The 17,623-nt window shown below is 37.9% G+C and overlaps 1 protein-coding gene across 4 annotated transcripts in view; it reads left to right on the forward strand.

Annotated features, from left to right (window-relative positions):
• Positions 1–17,623, forward strand: part of CD4H9orf85 (chromosome D4 C9orf85 homolog) — a 100,916-nt gene that overhangs the window by 23,268 nt on the left and 60,025 nt on the right. For all 4 annotated transcript variants that reach the window (XM_045469144.1, XM_045469145.1, XM_045469142.1 and 1 more), the window contains exon 2: positions 7,904–8,010. In XM_045469144.1, the coding sequence (XP_045325100.1) occupies positions 7,904–8,010 (107 nt within the window). The remainder of the gene's footprint in view (positions 1–7,903; positions 8,011–17,623) is intronic.

Raw genomic sequence — 17,623 nt, forward strand, 5'->3', positions numbered from 1 at the left:
CTTATCGTAAGAAAACGGTATAGTATAGTGTACCATTGTTAATACATAGTGCGGAAAAGTATTGAGGGGAAATAATCACTGCAGTTGCAAAACTAAGCAGTAAGGAGATGAACAAAGTTTACAGGCTACTGGACACAATACAAAAGGGATTTCTATGTAAAGTTTGAGCTCTTGGGGCTCCTGGGTGGCTCAGTCGGTTGGGCATATGACCTTGGCTCAGGTCACGATCTCATGGTTCGTGGGTTCGAGCCCTGCGTCGGGCTCTGTGCTGACACAGCTATAGCCTGGAGCCTGCTTTGGATTCTGTGTCTCCCTCTCTCTGCCCCTTCCCCACTCATGCTCTGTCTCTCTCTCAAATATAAATAAAACATTAAAAACCAATTAAAATAAAGTTTGAGCTCTGTCCTCTTCCCTCCCTGCCCCATTTCATATTTATCCACTTAAAAAGTTTATTCCTAAAAGCGTTCTGGTAAATATGAGCAAACCAATGGCTAGTTATAACTGTAAGAAATTTGAGTTCCATTATAGTTAGGATAATTCTCTTTCCTAGGTTTGTGACAAAAACACTTTTAAATATGTAAGTGTGCTTTTAAACATTTAAAAATATGGCTTTGCACTGACTCCACAAGATTTTTAATATTCTAGTATTCTTCCAAGATATAAAATTTTTACTACCATTTTAACTTTTTATACTCTGCACATGAATTCTCTAGAAACTGAGTTAGACACCAAGAAAAAACCTGAAACAACTATGGACCAGAATCTCTCACTGAACTTAGACAATTTTTAAGTTTTCAACAAAATGTTAGCATATTGTATTCACCAATAAATAAAAATACAACATGTCACAGATAAGTGGGGTCTATCTCAGGAACACAGTATTCATGGATTGGAAGATTCAATGTTGTAAAAATGTCAATTCTCCCCCAATGTATTCATAGTTTCAGTGTAATCCTAATCACAGTCATAGCAAGCTTTTTTGTTTAAATCAACAAACTGATTCCAAAATGTATATGGAAAAGCAAATGGACTAGAATAGCCAAAACAATTTTGAAAAAGAACAAAGTTGGAGGATGCACAGTATTGATTTCAAGACCCTAAAGCAATCAAGACATGGTGGTACTGGGGAAAGAGGAGAAACATAGATTACTGTGATAGAATATTGAGTCCAGAAATGGATGCACACATACTTAATTTTTGACGAAGGTACAAATGCAAATCAGTGGTGCTGGAACTTGGACATACATGTTTAATTTAAAATGAAACTCTACCAATGCTTTGCATCACATACAAAAATTAATTCAAAATGGATCATAGACTTAATTTAAAAGCTAAAATTAGGGGCGCCTGGGAGGCGCAGTCGGTTAAGCATCCGACTTCAGCCAGGTCACGATCTCGCGGTCCGTGAGTTCGAGCCCCGCGTCAGGCTCTGGGCTGATGGCTCAGAGCCTGGAGCCTGTTTCCGATTCTGTGTCTCCCTCTCTCTCTGCCCCTCCCCTGTTCATGCTCTGTCTCTGTCCCAAAAAAAATAATAAATAAACGTTGAAAAAAAAATAAAAAAATAAAAGCTAAAATTATTGAACTTCTGGTAGAAAATACAGGTGAAAAACTTCATGATTCTTCAGTGACTTCTTAGATTTGACACAAAAAGTAAGATCTGTAAAAGAAAAAAATGAAGAATTGACCTAGGTTAGGTGAGTTAGGTTAGCTGACTTCTGCTGCTAACCTTTTTATTTTTATTTTTTAAATTATTTTTTAAAGTTTATTTATGTTTGTATTCCCTACACCCAAAGTGGAGCTCAAATTCATGACCCTGAAATCTAGAGTCACATTTTCTTCCAACTGAGCCAGCCAGGTGCCCAGCTGGCAACCTTTTTAACAAACTTAATGAAGAGGCACTCTGGCTAAGCCTCTGACTTCAGCTCAGGTCATGATCTCATGGTTTATGGGTTCAAGCCCCACGTTGGGCTCTACATTGATGACACAGAGCCTGCTTGGGATTCTCTGTCTCCTCTCTCTCTGCCCCTCCTCGATTTGTGCTTTCTCGCTCTAAAAAATAAATAAACTTAAAAAAAAAACTTTTAAAAATAAAAAATTAAAAAAAATTTTTAATGAGTATATAAAGAATGATAGAATTAGCATTTACAGTGACTAATTCAGTGGCACCTGTCTGACTCAGTCAGTAGAGCATGTGACCCCTGATCTTAGGGTTGTGAGTTCAAGCCCCACATTAGGCATAGAGCTTACTTGTTTGCTTACTTTCTCACTAAATAAGTAAATTAATTAATTAATTGATTGATTAAATAACTTACTAAATAAGTATAGAGGTTACTAAATAAACAAAATTATTGATTCAGGCAAAAGGTCTTTTTAAATTTTTTTTAAAGTTTATTTATTTTGAGAGAGAACGTGAGCTTTAGCAGTGAAGGGTAGAGAAACGGGAAGAAGAAGAACTCAAAGCAGGCTCCATGCTGGCAGTGTGGACGGAGTCATCCAGGTGTCCCAAGGCAAAGGGTCTTGAGTGGGTGCTAAAACCATGAAATGAAATGTTATTGTGGAACAGTATATTGATATGACCACGTAGATTGTTACTAATCTTTATAATTTGAAGTGCTCAGGACAGTCACCATCTTATCCAAGTCCAATTTCATATCCCTGACTCCATGAGAACTGCATATTTTGTGTCTCCTGGTGGGAGTAATATGAATTGTGCAGAAGCAACGTTATCAAAAAATTGTTAAACCTGGATCTAACCAGGCCTTTAAACCTAACTTACATTTTATGGAAATATGGTAGAAAGAACAATGAGTTAAATTACGTCAGGAATAAAGAATCAGATAAATCCAGAATCAGACAAATTTGCTTGCCTGGAATTTTGAAAAACATCAGTGCAAAAGGTGATAAAAGACGGACATCCTTCTAGAACAAAAGAGAGATAACAGCCAAACAGTACTTGAATACTGATTTAGGTAGCAGGGGGCAGGTGAGGCAATTTCAAGGTAGACTGGCTATATTCAATGACATTGGAGAGTTTTTTTTTCATTTTTTCTGAAGTGTAACAGCAGTGTGGTTAATTAGGAGAAAGTATTCTAGGATATATTATGGTCAAGAGGTAAAGGGTCATGATGTCTGCAACTTAGTTTAAGAGTATACACACAAAAACAGGTTAAAAACGTTAATAATTGTCTCTAGGTAATGTGTATGTGGCTATGCATTACTATTACTTTAAATTTTCTGCATGTTTGAAATTTTTCATAATAAAGGTGAATGTTTTTAGAACTCATTTAAGAGAAATACTATTTATGATGGCCTTATTATATGCAGTGCATTCCTATAGATCCTATTGATATCAGGCATCTGTACTCCTGAGAATAACTTTTACCTCACTGTGTTTGACGTTACGTAACACCAGACTACTTTGAGAACCCTGGTAGAAAACAGCTCTGTGAACCGCTTTATCTTGTAAGGGTGTTTTTGAGACCGTGGCTTATTCCTATGAGTTCCTTTTTGGGAAAGATCAGACTTTGGGTTTCAGTAGCAAGAATAGTTGTGCTACCTCCGAGAAATTGGATTTTGGGCATGTTACAGACATTGAAGCAGGTAGGGAGTGGAGCTCATGTTTTAACTGGCCGCTAGAAAGCTCTGGCTAAGAAACCTTGGATCTCACTTGTGGTCCATCACTCATGGTGCGTTTCCTAGCTGTGCTCTTGACCGGCTTCATCATCTTCCCTGTCTACCCTCACTTTCCCTGTAATTTGATTCCCTCACCTGCTTTTGGTTGTGTTTATTTTGAAGATACTGTATGCCCAACAATGTTCTGGCCGTATTTATTAAAAGGATTTAAAACAGTTTTTGATTTGAAAGTCACAACCTAAAAGACACATTTTTATGTTAGTATTATTAGTCATATAAGTTCTTGCTCCCAAATCTAGAGATTATTAATCCTGTCTAAGGGGTATTAATAGAAAATTTTAAAAATATATACTTTTAAATATAAATAGGATATAAAAATCCTGTTTTCTGGAGTAATACTGTTGTAACTCTATTAGCACCACAACCTTATTTTGGAGGACGGGGTAATGCCGGGGAAGAACAAGGCCATTTCATGGAAATGGATTTTCAGCAGCAGTTAGAATTGTTATTCTTTTTAATAATTTAGATTTTGGGGCGTCTGGGTGGCTCAGTCGGTTGAGCGTCTGACTTCAGCTCAGGTCATGATCTCGCGGTCGGTGGGTTCACGCCCCGGGTCGGGCTCTGTGCTGACAGCTCAGAGCCTGGAGACTGTTTCAGATTCTGTGTCTCGCTCTCTCTCTGACCCTCCCCCATTCATGCTCTGTCTCTCTGTGTCTCAAAAATAAATAAATGTTAAAAAAAAGAGAGATTGCTAATTTTTTTATCAATGGAAAGATGCTTAAATGCAAAAAAAAAATGATCTTTAAAGGATTTTATACTTACAAAACTAAGTTTTGATTTTATATTTGGGCATGCATAAATCTGAACCTTAATAACCTATTATTTCTACCAGGAGGGATATGCTAAAATTAATTGCCAAAACAGGGTTAGTTGTAAACATAGGTGTGAGTAAGGTAAGATTGCCATCTTTGCTCCAGGCAGAATGGTTCCTAGAACTAGGATTAGCTTTCATTGCTCAAATCCCTGGATTTAACTTTTTCTGGTTTGCCAAAATATGTTAAAACAGAAGTACGTAATTTTCTCTCTTTTTGCAACTATTTTTAAGTGAAAGTACCATGCATTTGTATTCTTTCATTCATTTCTTAACACGTGAAAATCAAGTTTAATTTTGTAGTAGTGCCTGTTAGTCATGTAAACTCTCTACCACATCTCCATTTACACTGCTTCACACATCCCTCACAGGACAAGTTTCCACAAAGACCTGTTTTGTTCTACTGTCCGATCCACCCTGAAGAAACCAGTTGCCCAGCTATGTGCAGCTTTGTAAATCAAGATGAACTGGTCAGAAATTGGATACAGAAACAAACAAGAAACCAAATAATGCTCCCTGATTAACAAGCAGAGTGTGTTATATATAATAAAATTGCAATAACAAAATGTTTTGCATTCTAAGAATATTCTAGTTAGAAAGCTCCTGTCACATTCATATTATAGTCATAATTCAAGTCATTAGCTTGTTCCCATGACTTTTAGAGTTGGGCAAATACAAGTAATGCTTTAAAAAATTTTTTTTAGTGTTTATTTATTTTTGAGAGAGAGAGAAAATGAGAAAGAGAGAGAGAGAGAGAGCAGGGGATGGTCAGAGAGGGAGACACAAGAATCAGAAGCAGGCTCCAGGCTCCAGGCTGTCAGCACAGAGCCTGATGCGGGGCTTGAACTCACAAATCATGAGATCGTGACCTGACCCGAAGTTGGTTGCTTACCAACTGAGCCACCCAGGCGTCCCCCCCACCCCCACCCCTGCCATAAGTAATGCTTTTAGTAAGAAATTCCAGGCACCAGAGGGCAGTGAGAGCAAATGATGAGATGTAAACTTTAGTTCTGGGTATTCCTTAGCAAGCCTTATGTGGGACAGCTAAGTATCGAGTTTGATAAGAAGAGTTTAGTATTGGACACAGATTTTCTTCTTTTTGGCAACAAGTAACAGACCACAATAAGTGAAGAATACAGCCTCTTGCAGAATTTCTTTTTCTTTTTCTTTTAAAAATTTTTTTTAATGTTTATTTATTTTTGAGAGAGACAGAATGCGAGTGTGTTAGAGGCAGAGAGAGAGGGAGACACAGAATCCGAAGCAGGCTCCAGGCTCCAGGCTCCAAGCTGTCAGCACAGAGCCCGACGCAGGGCTCGAACCCACGAGCTGAGAGATCATGACCTGAGCCGAAGTCAGACGCTCAACTGACTGAGCCACCCAGGTGCCCCCAGAATTTGTTTTTCCAGGGACTCTACATCTGGATTTGGGAGATAGGAATACCCAACACACAATTCATAAGTAACAGAATATGTTTTTCACCACAGAAGTAAAATCAAACAAAACGTATTCACAGCTTAATTTATGATTTTTGAACATACCCATGAAATATTTTCTCTTTGAGTAAATGTTGTGTCAAATTATTTTACCTTCTTATGTAGAACTTTAAAGAATACCAAGCAAGCACTGTTCAGTTTTTTTTTTCAGATGATCTTTAAACATTGTGCTTTTGACTCAGCATCAGATAACCTCCCAAAGACTCTGCATCTTTTGTGATGCTTTTCTGTCTCCTCTTGAGAAATTAAAAAAGGAAACAAAGGAAGCAAAGAAAACATAAAATGACCTCTTCTCATTGTTTCAACAATAGGCAGAGACCAGGCCTGCAGAGCCAAAGTAAGATAGAGAATTCTCAGAGGACTTAGTGAGAATATAGAGTCTAGGTCCTGAATCACACGAATATATTATAAAATATAAAACTAGTGGGGAGAACACATGACACATTAAAATTTTTTTCATCCTCCTAATTTCCCAACACATTTTGAGAAGAAAACCCTAATAAAAATGGGGTTTTTCCCCCTCATAAAGCCCTTTTCCCACCACAGATATTCCCAGCACACATTTATTTTCTATTCTGAAGGAATCAGATTAGAAATCAGTTTTCTAAAACATTTTTTCTTTCTGTGAGAATACAGAATTACAGTTGAAGACTAAGTACCCTTTTGCTTCAAGCTGCTTCTCCCTGACACTCCTTTCTCAGGTATCCTGGTCTCTGCTCACACGCCTCCAGGTTGACAATTTGGGACTATAATTTCTCGGCGTATTTTCTTGTTTCTCAGTGGTAAAGTTCGAATTGTTGGAAACAGTAGGCTTAAAATATGAATTAGGTTTTTATTATTATATTTTCATTGAATATAACCTACACGCAGTAAAATGCACATATCCTGTCTGTACAAATTTGAGTTTTAACATTTGTACACATCAGGGGGAGCCTGGGTAGCTCCATTGGTTCAGCATCTGGCCACAGCTCAGGTCATGGTCTCACGGTTTGTGAGTTTGAACCCCGCCATCAGCACAGAACCTGCTTCAGATTCTATGTCTCCCTCTCTTTCTGCCCCTTGCTTGCATTCTTTCTGTCTCTCTCTGAAAAGTAAATAAATAAACATTCAACACACACACACACACACACACACACACACACACACACACAAACACACACACACACTTGTACACATCAGAATCAATGGGGAGGACTTTGTAAAATAGTCCTGCCGGGGTGCCTGGGTGGCTTAGTCAGTTAAGCTGCCAAGTCTTGATTTTGGCTCAGGTCATTGATCTCGCAGTTCGTGGGTTCAAACCCCGTATCAGACTCTGTCCTGACATTGCGGAGTCTTCTTGGTATTCTCTTTCTCTCTCCTTCTCTCTCAGCCCCTCCCCTGCGCTCTCTCTCTCTCAAAATAAATAAATCTAAAAACATATACTTCTGCCAAAAGGTTAATTCTGAGCTCCACCTCATTAAGAATCTTTGCCTTTGTAAAAGAACCAACTTGAGTAATGCATGTAAAAATACATAGTGTAAAAAAACATACACATATTGTATCTTAAAATATTACACCGATTAAATTTAGGTTACTATTTTATTATTAATTAATTGATTATTAATGTATATTTTTGAGAGAGAAGCAGAGAGTGAGCAGGGGAGGGGCACAGAGGGAGGGAGACACAGAATCCCAAGCAGGCTCCAGGCTCTGAGCTGTCAACACAGAGCCCAAGTTAGGGCTCGAACTCATGGACTGCGAGATCATGACCTGAGCTGAAGTTGGAGGCTTACCTGACTGAGCCACCCAGGCGCTCCATAGGTTACTATTTTAAAAAAAACTTAAATTTCTCATGTGCCTTTTTCATGGGTTTGCAATGCTGGCTCACAAGTGAAATTTTTAATTTGTTTTTCTGTTTGTTTTTAAGAAAATTAATGCAAAGCTTCATGATGGAGTCTGTCAGCGCTGTAAAGAAGTTCTTGAATGGCGTGTAAAATACAGCAAATATAAACCATTGTCAAAGCCTAAAAAATGGTGAGTTATATTTCTTAATTACTTTATCAATAATATATGTATCATAGTTTATTCCTGCTTTATAAAGTGGATTCATCCTTGTCCACCCCATTCTCCTATAAATAATGTACCATTTTTATGGGTTCTTGTTCATAAAAGATGGGTTAGAGAAGAGAGGAGAGAGTTTGTTTTGCAAAATTCTGTCTCCCATTAACCAGGTAATAATATTTATTGTGGATCATCTTTACCAAAGTTGACCAAAGTCTTGAAAGGAGTTTGATGTTTTTATTTTTATTTTTACGTTTTGAGTATAGCTGACTCACAATGTTACATTAGTTTCAGGTGTACAACACAGTGATTCCTCAAGTTTATACATTATGCTGTGATCACAAGTGTAGCTTCCATCTGTCACCCGGGCGGGGGTGGGGGGTGTCCTTTTTTTCTTTAAATTTTTTTTATGTTTATTTATTTTGGATAGACAGAGATAGACAGAGCACAAGTGGGGGAGCGTGGGCTCAAACTCACAAACCACAAGATCATGACCTGAGCCAAAGTCAGATGCTTAACTGACTGAGCCACCTAGGCGCCCCAGGGGTGTGACCTTTTAATTCTATCCATGAAGATTACTGAAGTGGTTTAGATCGAGTATCAAATAAATTGCTAGACTGATAACCTATGGTTTCATTTCTTTGAAGATTTAGGTGCAAATGAAAAGGTACTGGACTTTGTTTCTCATCCCTCAGTACCTTACCCTTTTTCTATAATTCTGGGATTCTCTTTTATCAGCCTGTGTACATCCTGGTGCTGCTCCCTTATATCCTTTAGCTCAACTGAGTAAGAATCATACTGGGGGATAATTGCTGCTTAAAAGAGAAAAGTGATTATTTTAAATATAAAAATTAACATTAATATGTGCAGTAGTTTTTTTACACATATACTATGAGTTTTAATTTAGTAGTCTATATAGTAGATCTTTGAAACACATTTGCTCCTTGTTGCTTTATTTTTCTTTTAGCTATTCAGTAGTTGTATGTTCCTTCAATGTATTCATTTCTTTTTCCTTTATGGGAAGAAGTGTTACCTGAAGTATGGAGGGCTCAAGGTATTGTTTTCTTGAGAATATTTAACATTTTTGAATGTTTTAGTTTGGGCAATTTATTTTGCATAAAATACTCCTTTTAATACTGAGAGGTAAAAGCCTTTAGGTAGGATAGTCTGACTTCAGCTATTTAGATTTTTTTTTCCTGTTTACTCTTTGAGAGCAGAACACCCAAGTCGTTCATGGGTGTAATTGACCCCCCTTTTCAATAGATACATGAGTTTCTCTCTCCTCTTCTTCAGTCTTTTCCTCATGTTCTTTAGCATTTCCTTCCAAAAGAAGATACTTTTAAACAAATCCGATGAGTTTTATGCTAACTGGCCCAAATTAGCAGTAGAGAATTTGGCAACTGTTTGTACTATCCAATGCTAAATTTCCATGAATGAATTAGCTGTGTTTTCTACTGTGTTCTCTATAGCTGGTTGTGCTATAAACCATGTAGTTTTAGTTTATAGGCTTACTATAAGATTTGTAGCTTTCTAGAAGCACCTGGCTGGCTCAGTCGATGGAGCATGCAACTCTTTATCTTAGGCTTGTGAGTTTGAGCCGCACATTGGGTTGTAGAGGTTACTTAAAACAAAACAAAACAAAACAAAACTTAAAAAAAAGTGATTTCTAAGTGTTGGTGTAACTTTGAGTGTCTGGTTGGCTCATTCAGAAGAGCATGTGACTCTTGATCTTGGGGTCATGAGTTTGAGCCCCAAGTTGGGTATAGGAATTACTTAAGTAAATTTAAATTAAAAAAAAAAAAAAATCTTAAAAAAAAAAAAAAAGGAAAAGAAAAAAAAAGAATGGTTGGATTTGGACGCCTAGACCCAAAGGTTAGCAATTCTGGCCTGTCTTGGAGTCATTGAAGTGAAGGAAACTCATGATAATGTTGTCATTACCTAGGTAGTAAGTACAGTGACCCAGAGCCCTTTGAGAAACTTCAGGTGGGTCAGGAGATGAAGGCTAAGAGGACCTCAGGAGTTGCTGTTCCACATCACCCTAAGGCAGATGGGGTTAGCCACAGAATAGCTAACGATGAGTACAAAATAAAGGAAACATATTACTGTGTAAATACCTGATTACAGATAACAAGGCATTCAAGCCTAATGGAAGATCTTTAGGAGTAAAGAAGCCCAAGCTAATATAGAACAAATGATTACTTATAAGAGACTAAGAAACTGCTAGTTAAAACAAGGTCTGAACATGTTCCTTAGGAAGTCACCAGCCTGGCCCAGAACATCTTGAATTTCAGATTACACCAAACACATGACACATTAGGCATTTGGAAAGCCTAGCCTTCTGACTCCAACCCAGGATTGGGAGTGTCGTAGAAAGTATAACTCACCTATATCCACGTGGCTTTCTCTGCATATTAACACTTTACCAACATTGTAAGTGACTTAAGTCCACTGATGAAAGGTACTCATGGTAACATAACTTGTTTAGAAATTTTGAATGTTTTGTTCAAGTTGATCTCACTTAGACGTTAAATTTGTCCTTTGTCAGGATCTATATAAGAGGTTTTCTTTGACACTGGATGTGTCTTTTGTGGAAAGATTCATTTTCCAGCACCCTGAACATTGTCATTGGTTAAAGTGTTGAATATTCCTTGTCTAGCTGTCTCTTGCCACAGATTATGTAACCAAATGATGTACATAGGGAAAAGTTCAACCAAACAAAATTTAAGAAGAGGGAGGCTATTTATAGGTGACATCTCTTTTGGAATGAAGTAGTGTTCTGAATTTTGGCAAAATCGAAGAAGCCCTTTGATCTCATTCATTATACTTGTAAATTACCAAAACCACACACAGTTAGCAAATTTCCATTGCCCATGGTATCTAACCCCAAATTTTAGACCCAAAAAAGAGTTAGACATCTAAACTCCTCCAGGTTATCGATTTTGACGATGGAAGCAAAAATTGTATTATATTTGTACTTGGCAGAAAATGTTTCATGTTTCCTTTTCCTTTTCAGTGAGGTGATATGCTATGGGACTTTTATAAGCATGTTCTTTATGACAGTTTCTCCTAATTACTGAAAACGACCCTGGGCTGTTCCTCGAGACTTTTCAGAAAAGACTAGATGTCCTCACCAGAGCTAGAAGAGGGAAGAGTTGAAACTGTGTATTTGCTGGAGGGGAATGGGATGAGGGGATAAAAATGCAGGTTGCCTGTTAGTGTGATGTTCATATACTGGTACTACCCTTTGATGTAAGGTAATTTTAACTATCATTGAATACTCAGATCTTCAGGTCTTTATAGACATAAAGTGAAAGGCTCATAAAGAGAATGCTCAGCTTTTCACAGCTTTTCTTCTCTGTAAAAGAGCTAAGATTAACCACCACCCTGTTTTATGCCAATCGGAGGTTAAGGTGATTCTATGGAAGGATCCCCCACTCCTTTTGGCTTGTATTTTGATCTTAAGGCCAGTACCTGCTACTCTCTGGTGGAGGGCTTCTATGGTGCTATACCAACATCTCCCGTGATATCCAAATGGTAGAATTCTTATTAGGCTTAAAGATTACTTACAAATGTAAGAATTGTGGATGAGGATGAGTCTAAATCTTTTTGTATAAAACCTCATTGTTCAAGGGCCCTGTTTTTGACTTTTGAAAAAGAAACCTATTCATTACCATGCCTGGTCAGTCCCAAGTCGTTCATGAATCCTTTAAATAACATTGGTGTGGAGCTGACTTATTGGAAGGGCAAGAGGTCTTACAAATATTAAATGATTTCTTAAAGAAGAAAGGAGTCTTGACATTTTTTACTTAAAATTCATTTCTTGACATTATTTTCCAGGTATAGTGGAAATACAGATAGGTAAAAGACTATCCCCTTCCTCAAGATAAGAAACAAAAGAGGCTTTTTTTTTTCCTCCTATTTTCTGGGCTCAGAGGGATTAAATGTTTCACCCAAGATCCGAAAGTTCAGATTCAAATGCAAATTGATTCCATTCTAAAGCCATGTTGTCCTGTTCTCCTACAGTGATTTCTCATTCTTTTATTCATTCAAAAAGTCCTCTTCCCTTCATCTGAGCCCAAAGCTGTATTAATTTTTATAGTTACCTATCTTGTTTATGGATGTTATCCACTGCTGAATACAACGTATAAAACTTTATTTACTCATTCATTCATTCATTCATTCATTTATTTTTAAGTAAGCTCTATATCCAACGTGGGGCTTGAACTCAGGACCCTGAGATCAGAAATTGCATGCTCTATTAAGTGGGCCAGCCAGGCATCTAGACAAATAGATTTTATGTTCAGGCACTGAAAAGCCTATGTTAGTATCTAGAAACTTCTTACACCTTGTGTTTCAAGTAACCAAGAAGCCTTTTTCAGCTATTAATTTAGAAGCGTTATAGGTAAATACCCATATTTCTGTTAGAATCTGTAGCCTGCCTCTTTTCTCTTCATAACAGAAAAGTTTACCAAGAATATAGTGTGAGCTTATGTTTAACGTTACCATAGTAACCGAAGAGACGGGAGAAGCTGGTATAAAACAGCAACAGGCCACAACAAATTGGGGTCCGACTTTAGAAATGGACTGAGTTATGGGGCACCTGGGTGGCTAGTCAGTCAAGCATCTGACTTCGGCTCGGGTTGTGATCTCACGGTTCATGAGTTCAAGCCCCACGTCGGGCTCTGTGCTGCCAGCTCAGAGTCTGGAGCCTGCTTCACATTCTGTGTCTCCCTCTCTCTCTGCCTATCCCCCGCTCATGCTCTGTCTCTCTCTGTCAAAAATAAAGATAAACATTAAAAAAAGTAAAAAAAAAAAAAAAAAAAAAAAAAAAAAAAGTGGACTAAGTCCTCTGTATTAGCAGTTCTCAACCGGAAGGGGAGGATTTTACCCCCCAGGGGATATTTGGCAATGTTTGGAGTCGTTTTTGATTGTCTGACTAGAAGATTTGGGTGTAGCGATTCCTTAAAAATCAAATATTTTAAAAGTGGATTTCATCCTAAAAAATATTTTAAGTGAGGAGGGGAAGAACGGGTGTAACATGCCTTGCACCCAGCATTGCTCTAGGGATGTCTTGGTCTAAAAGTTTCAGGACACGTGGGTGCTTAAAACGCTGTTTGCTTTTAAATGGAAGTCACTACCCCTGGTTCTCACATCTAGGTTTTTAGCAGAAATTATCTAATTGATAACTTTTAAGATTTATTGCCTCACTGTAGCCCTTAACTCTTCATATTTCATTGCATTAAATAAGTGAATTCTCCTCTATGTCACCTCTACTCAAATGTGTTCCTTGGCCCAGAGTTTGGATAAACTAGTATTTTAAAAAAGGCTTATTTCACATAAATGTTTCAAGGGCTCCTGCCAGGAGGAGTTGAGTCTCCAGCAGCAGGAGGCTAAGTGGAGTTTTGTCCCCAGGAAGTTCTGCTTTTGTATGGCTCCTGTAGTGGGTGAGGGAGTGGGGGTGGGGATGAGGTTCTCTAAACTGTGGGAGAAAACGAAAAGTAACCCTGTTTGGGGGAAAGGGGGGAGGAGGAGAGGCTCCTAGGCGGGTCAAGCCACCCTGTTGGCTTGCTCCTCTCACCATATGCTTGCTTCCTCTTTGCCACCAAGCTTTTTTTCTGACCAAATTAGCCAAACTAAGACCTTCAAGATAATCTTGTACAGCAGGGCTGTTCTTTTTAAAGTTATCTATCTATCTGTCTCTCTATTTTTGTGATGGTGTAAAAACCAAATAACCTAAAATTTGCTGTTTTAGTCATTTGTGAGCGCACAGCTCAGTGGCGTGAAGCGTGTTCCCACTGCTGTGCGGCAGATATCCAAAACATTTTGTCTTGCAAGTTTGAACTCTACACCTATTAAACAATGATCCTCTCCCCCCCCCCCCCGGCCCCCGCTCCTTCGGCTCTTGGTAGCCATCCTTCTAGTTTCTGTCGCTGTGAATTTGACTACTTGAAATACTTCGTATACATGGAATCATAACGGTGTTTGTCCTCTTGTGACTGGCTTATCTCTGCGTAATGTTCTCCAGGCTCCTTGTTATAACATGAGACAGAATTCCCTTCTTTTTTAAGGCTGGGTAATATTCCATTGAATGTTGGTGTATGTGAGTATATCACTACATTTTGTTTTTCATTCACCTGTTGACGGACACTTAAGTTGCTTCTACCTCTTGGCTGTTGTGAATACTGCTATGAGCCTTATCATGCAAAGACCTCTTCCAGACGCTGCTTTCAAGTGGGATTGCTGGATCATTTGGTAGTTCTATTTTTAATGGTCTAATTTAATTGTTTTAATCTTCATACTTTTTTTTAAATAGTGATTGCACCATTTTACAGTCTTACCAACAGTGCCCAAGGATTCCATTTTCTCTGTATCTTTGCCAACATTTGTTTGCAGTAAGGCACTGGGCTATATACTCTAGAAGATACCGAAATGAATCTCCAACACCAGGGAGTTTTTGATCTATTAGGACAGACAGGCCCACAATCATTCTTGGGCAGATTGTGAGAAGGCTAGTTATAAGTAAAAGGTGAGAGATACACGGTGAGACTGCAGAGGAATAATAAAATGAAAACAGGAGAGATCTAGAAAAGATAGGAATTAAAGGTAAAAGAGTGCTGTAAACCATGCTTATAGGAAACCCTGTGAGGAAGTCACCAGAGAATGGAGGGAAAATGAACAAGAATCCCATGTTCCCTTTGACAGATAATGCGGATAATCTCAAGCTATCTATATATGTAGTATTGTCTTTGGGTTCCACATAGATTGTCATTTGTTCAGGGACAGCTGGCTGGTTCACACTCAGTCAGAGGAGTGTGAGACTCAAGCTTGGTATTGTGAGTTCCAGCCCCACATTGGGCATAGAGATTACTTAAAGAAAAACAAAACAAAACAAAACAAAACATAGGGGTGGCTGACTGGCTCAGTGGGTAGAGCCATTCAACTCTGATCTCAGGGTTTAAGCCCCACCTTGGGAGTGAAGTTTACTTAAAAAATAAATAAATAAATAAAATTTTAAAAAGACTAAACATTGTTACATACTACAGTATTATCAGTCCCTTCATGTTATCAATGTGTGACAATTAGCTATAAAGTTAGGGTTCTTTGCTTCTATTCTTCAGCTCCAGCATTTCTTATAATAGGTTGAGGCTCTGATGGTTAATCAGTGATATGAGAGTTGTGGAACCACATTCCTGGAGTATTAAAATGTCCTAGAGTGGAGTTTTGGTCACAGGTTGCTTTTCATGGGATATCGAAGTGTATGGTGACTATAAACCCTGGCTTTATTCTTGCCCAGAACCTCGGTCCTTAATATTTAAATGTCAAGTGGAGAGTTTTCATGACTGTCATCAGTTGTTCACCTGTTCATGAAACCTACTTTTTGACATTAATATTGATTGATACAGCAAACTTTGATGGAAAATTGCCTGCTCTGAAGTGTAATAATTTCCATTTTCTCTTTTTTTCTAAATTTACTCTTGGTCAGAGGGTGAATGCTTTGTACTCTTCTAAGAATTGTTTGAAGCAAATTTAGGGGCCCCTGGGTGGCTCAGTCAATTGAACCTCCTCCTCATGGTTTTGGCTCAGGTCAGTGGAGCTTCTGACTGTGGAGCCTGCTTAAGATTCTGTCTCTCTCTCTCTCTCTCTCTCTCTCTCTCTCTTTGTCTCTCTGTCTCTGTCTCTCTCTCTGTCCCCCCACTCCCTCCCTCTGCCCCTCTCCCCTGTTGACGTGCTCTCTCTCAAATTAAAAAAAAGACATTGTTCTAATCAAATCTACGTTGGTGAGAAGAGGTAGTAGAATCTCTCCACTTATTTTTTATTTTTAGTTTTTAAATTTTTTTTTATTTTTGAGAGAGAGAGAGAGAGTGCAAGTTGGGGAGGGACAGAGAGAGAGAGGGAGACCAACCAAGGATCTGAAGGAGGCCCTGCACTGACAGCAGAGAGCCTGATGCCAGGGTTCGAACTCATTAACTGTTGACATCATGACCTTAGCCGAAGTTGGATGCTTAACCAACTTAGCCACTCAGGCGCCCCCACACTTATTTTCAAACACATCATTTAGGGACACAAGGAAGTGAATTGTAACTTTTTCTACTCGAAATTCTTAGAATTTGGAGATACTGTTTCCTTAAAAGCATTTTCTAATTATATCATATGACGTAATTCCTTAATATAGTTTCAGAAACTTTCTACGTAGCAGATTACTTAGAGTCACGGCAGGAAGTGTGGCTTTATGGAATTGTGTCAATGTTAAGTTTCTATGATTGGTACACTAAGGGTGGAGTACCATAGCTCATTGTTGATGAAAGCACCTAGGCATCACATGTCAGGGTATTACAAGTGGAGCTGAATTATGATAAAGGTTAATGTGTAATAATATAACCAGGAAATGAAAGCAATCCTAGAGAATTTGTGGCAAGGTAAAATAAGCCTTTTACTTCTAGCAAGTACTAGAAATATAAGCTCAATTCTTTTTCCCTTGGCATTTCTTGTCTAGATCAGTGGTTCTGAAACCTTTTGTTTCAGGACCCCTCTGTAACTCTTAAAAATTACTCAGGACCTGAGAAAGCTTGGTTTATATGGGTTGTATTTATTAAGATTTATTGTGTTAGCTATGAGAACTCGAATTTTTTAAATAATTATTTAATAAATAATATGAATATAAACAACATGCGCCCATTAAGGATTAATAATTTTTATGAAAAATAACTTTTGAAACAAAACTATTAGTGAGACAAGTGGCATTGTTATACATTTTTGCAAATTTCTTCTGGCTAGTAGAAGAAAAAGGGAAGAGTACATCTTAAAAGGATTAAAAGTACATTTTAATAGCTTTTTCAAGATAATTGTAGAAATCCTATCAAGAGTCACATGTTCTGCCCACTGAGCCAGCCAGGTGCCCCCATCCCTACGTGTGCTTTTGTAACATAATGAATTTGGAAAATATTATTCCACTCAGTTATACCGATCTTCTGAACGTTGGTATGTTTTATTATACAATATAAAAAATCATGTGAATATCACAACAATGTCATTAAAAAAGACTGAGTTTTTATTTTTGTTTTTTTAACTGAGTTTTAGGAGTTGACAAATAGAGTGATTGCTAGTACAATTTGGTGCCCCTCTCTTTGTTCATGCTAAGGTGTCAGTAGTTTTAGTATCCATTATGAAGAATGAGACTCAAAGTGACTTTCAAAGATTATATGACAAGGGCATGTCAGAGCTGGGCTAGAGTCTAGGTCTCCTGCTTCCCAAGTCAGTGCTATTTTCAAAATAGTATTTGTAGCAGTTCTTCGAAAACTTCAAATTTTGTCCTGATTTTCACCCTTAAATATGTACTATATATTTTAGCTTTTAATTATTTATTCTTTCCTTTTGTGTCTTTCATTGTAAAAAAGTAAGTATGGCAACTTTTTTTTTTTTTTTTTAAGTATACTACTGTCTCCTTTGTCAGTAAACATGGTTTATAGAGTGACCTGTGTTTTTGACCGTGGTTTCCACTGAAATGCTTAATTGTGGTATATGCATGGTCAAGATTGTTTGAATGTTTCTGGGAATTATATTCCATGGAGAAGTAAAAAGAAGGCAA

The sequence above is a fragment of the Leopardus geoffroyi genome, chromosome D4 (genome assembly GCF_018350155.1).
Source record: "Leopardus geoffroyi isolate Oge1 chromosome D4, O.geoffroyi_Oge1_pat1.0, whole genome shotgun sequence".
NCBI classification, from domain to species: Eukaryota; Metazoa; Chordata; class Mammalia; order Carnivora; family Felidae; genus Leopardus; species Leopardus geoffroyi.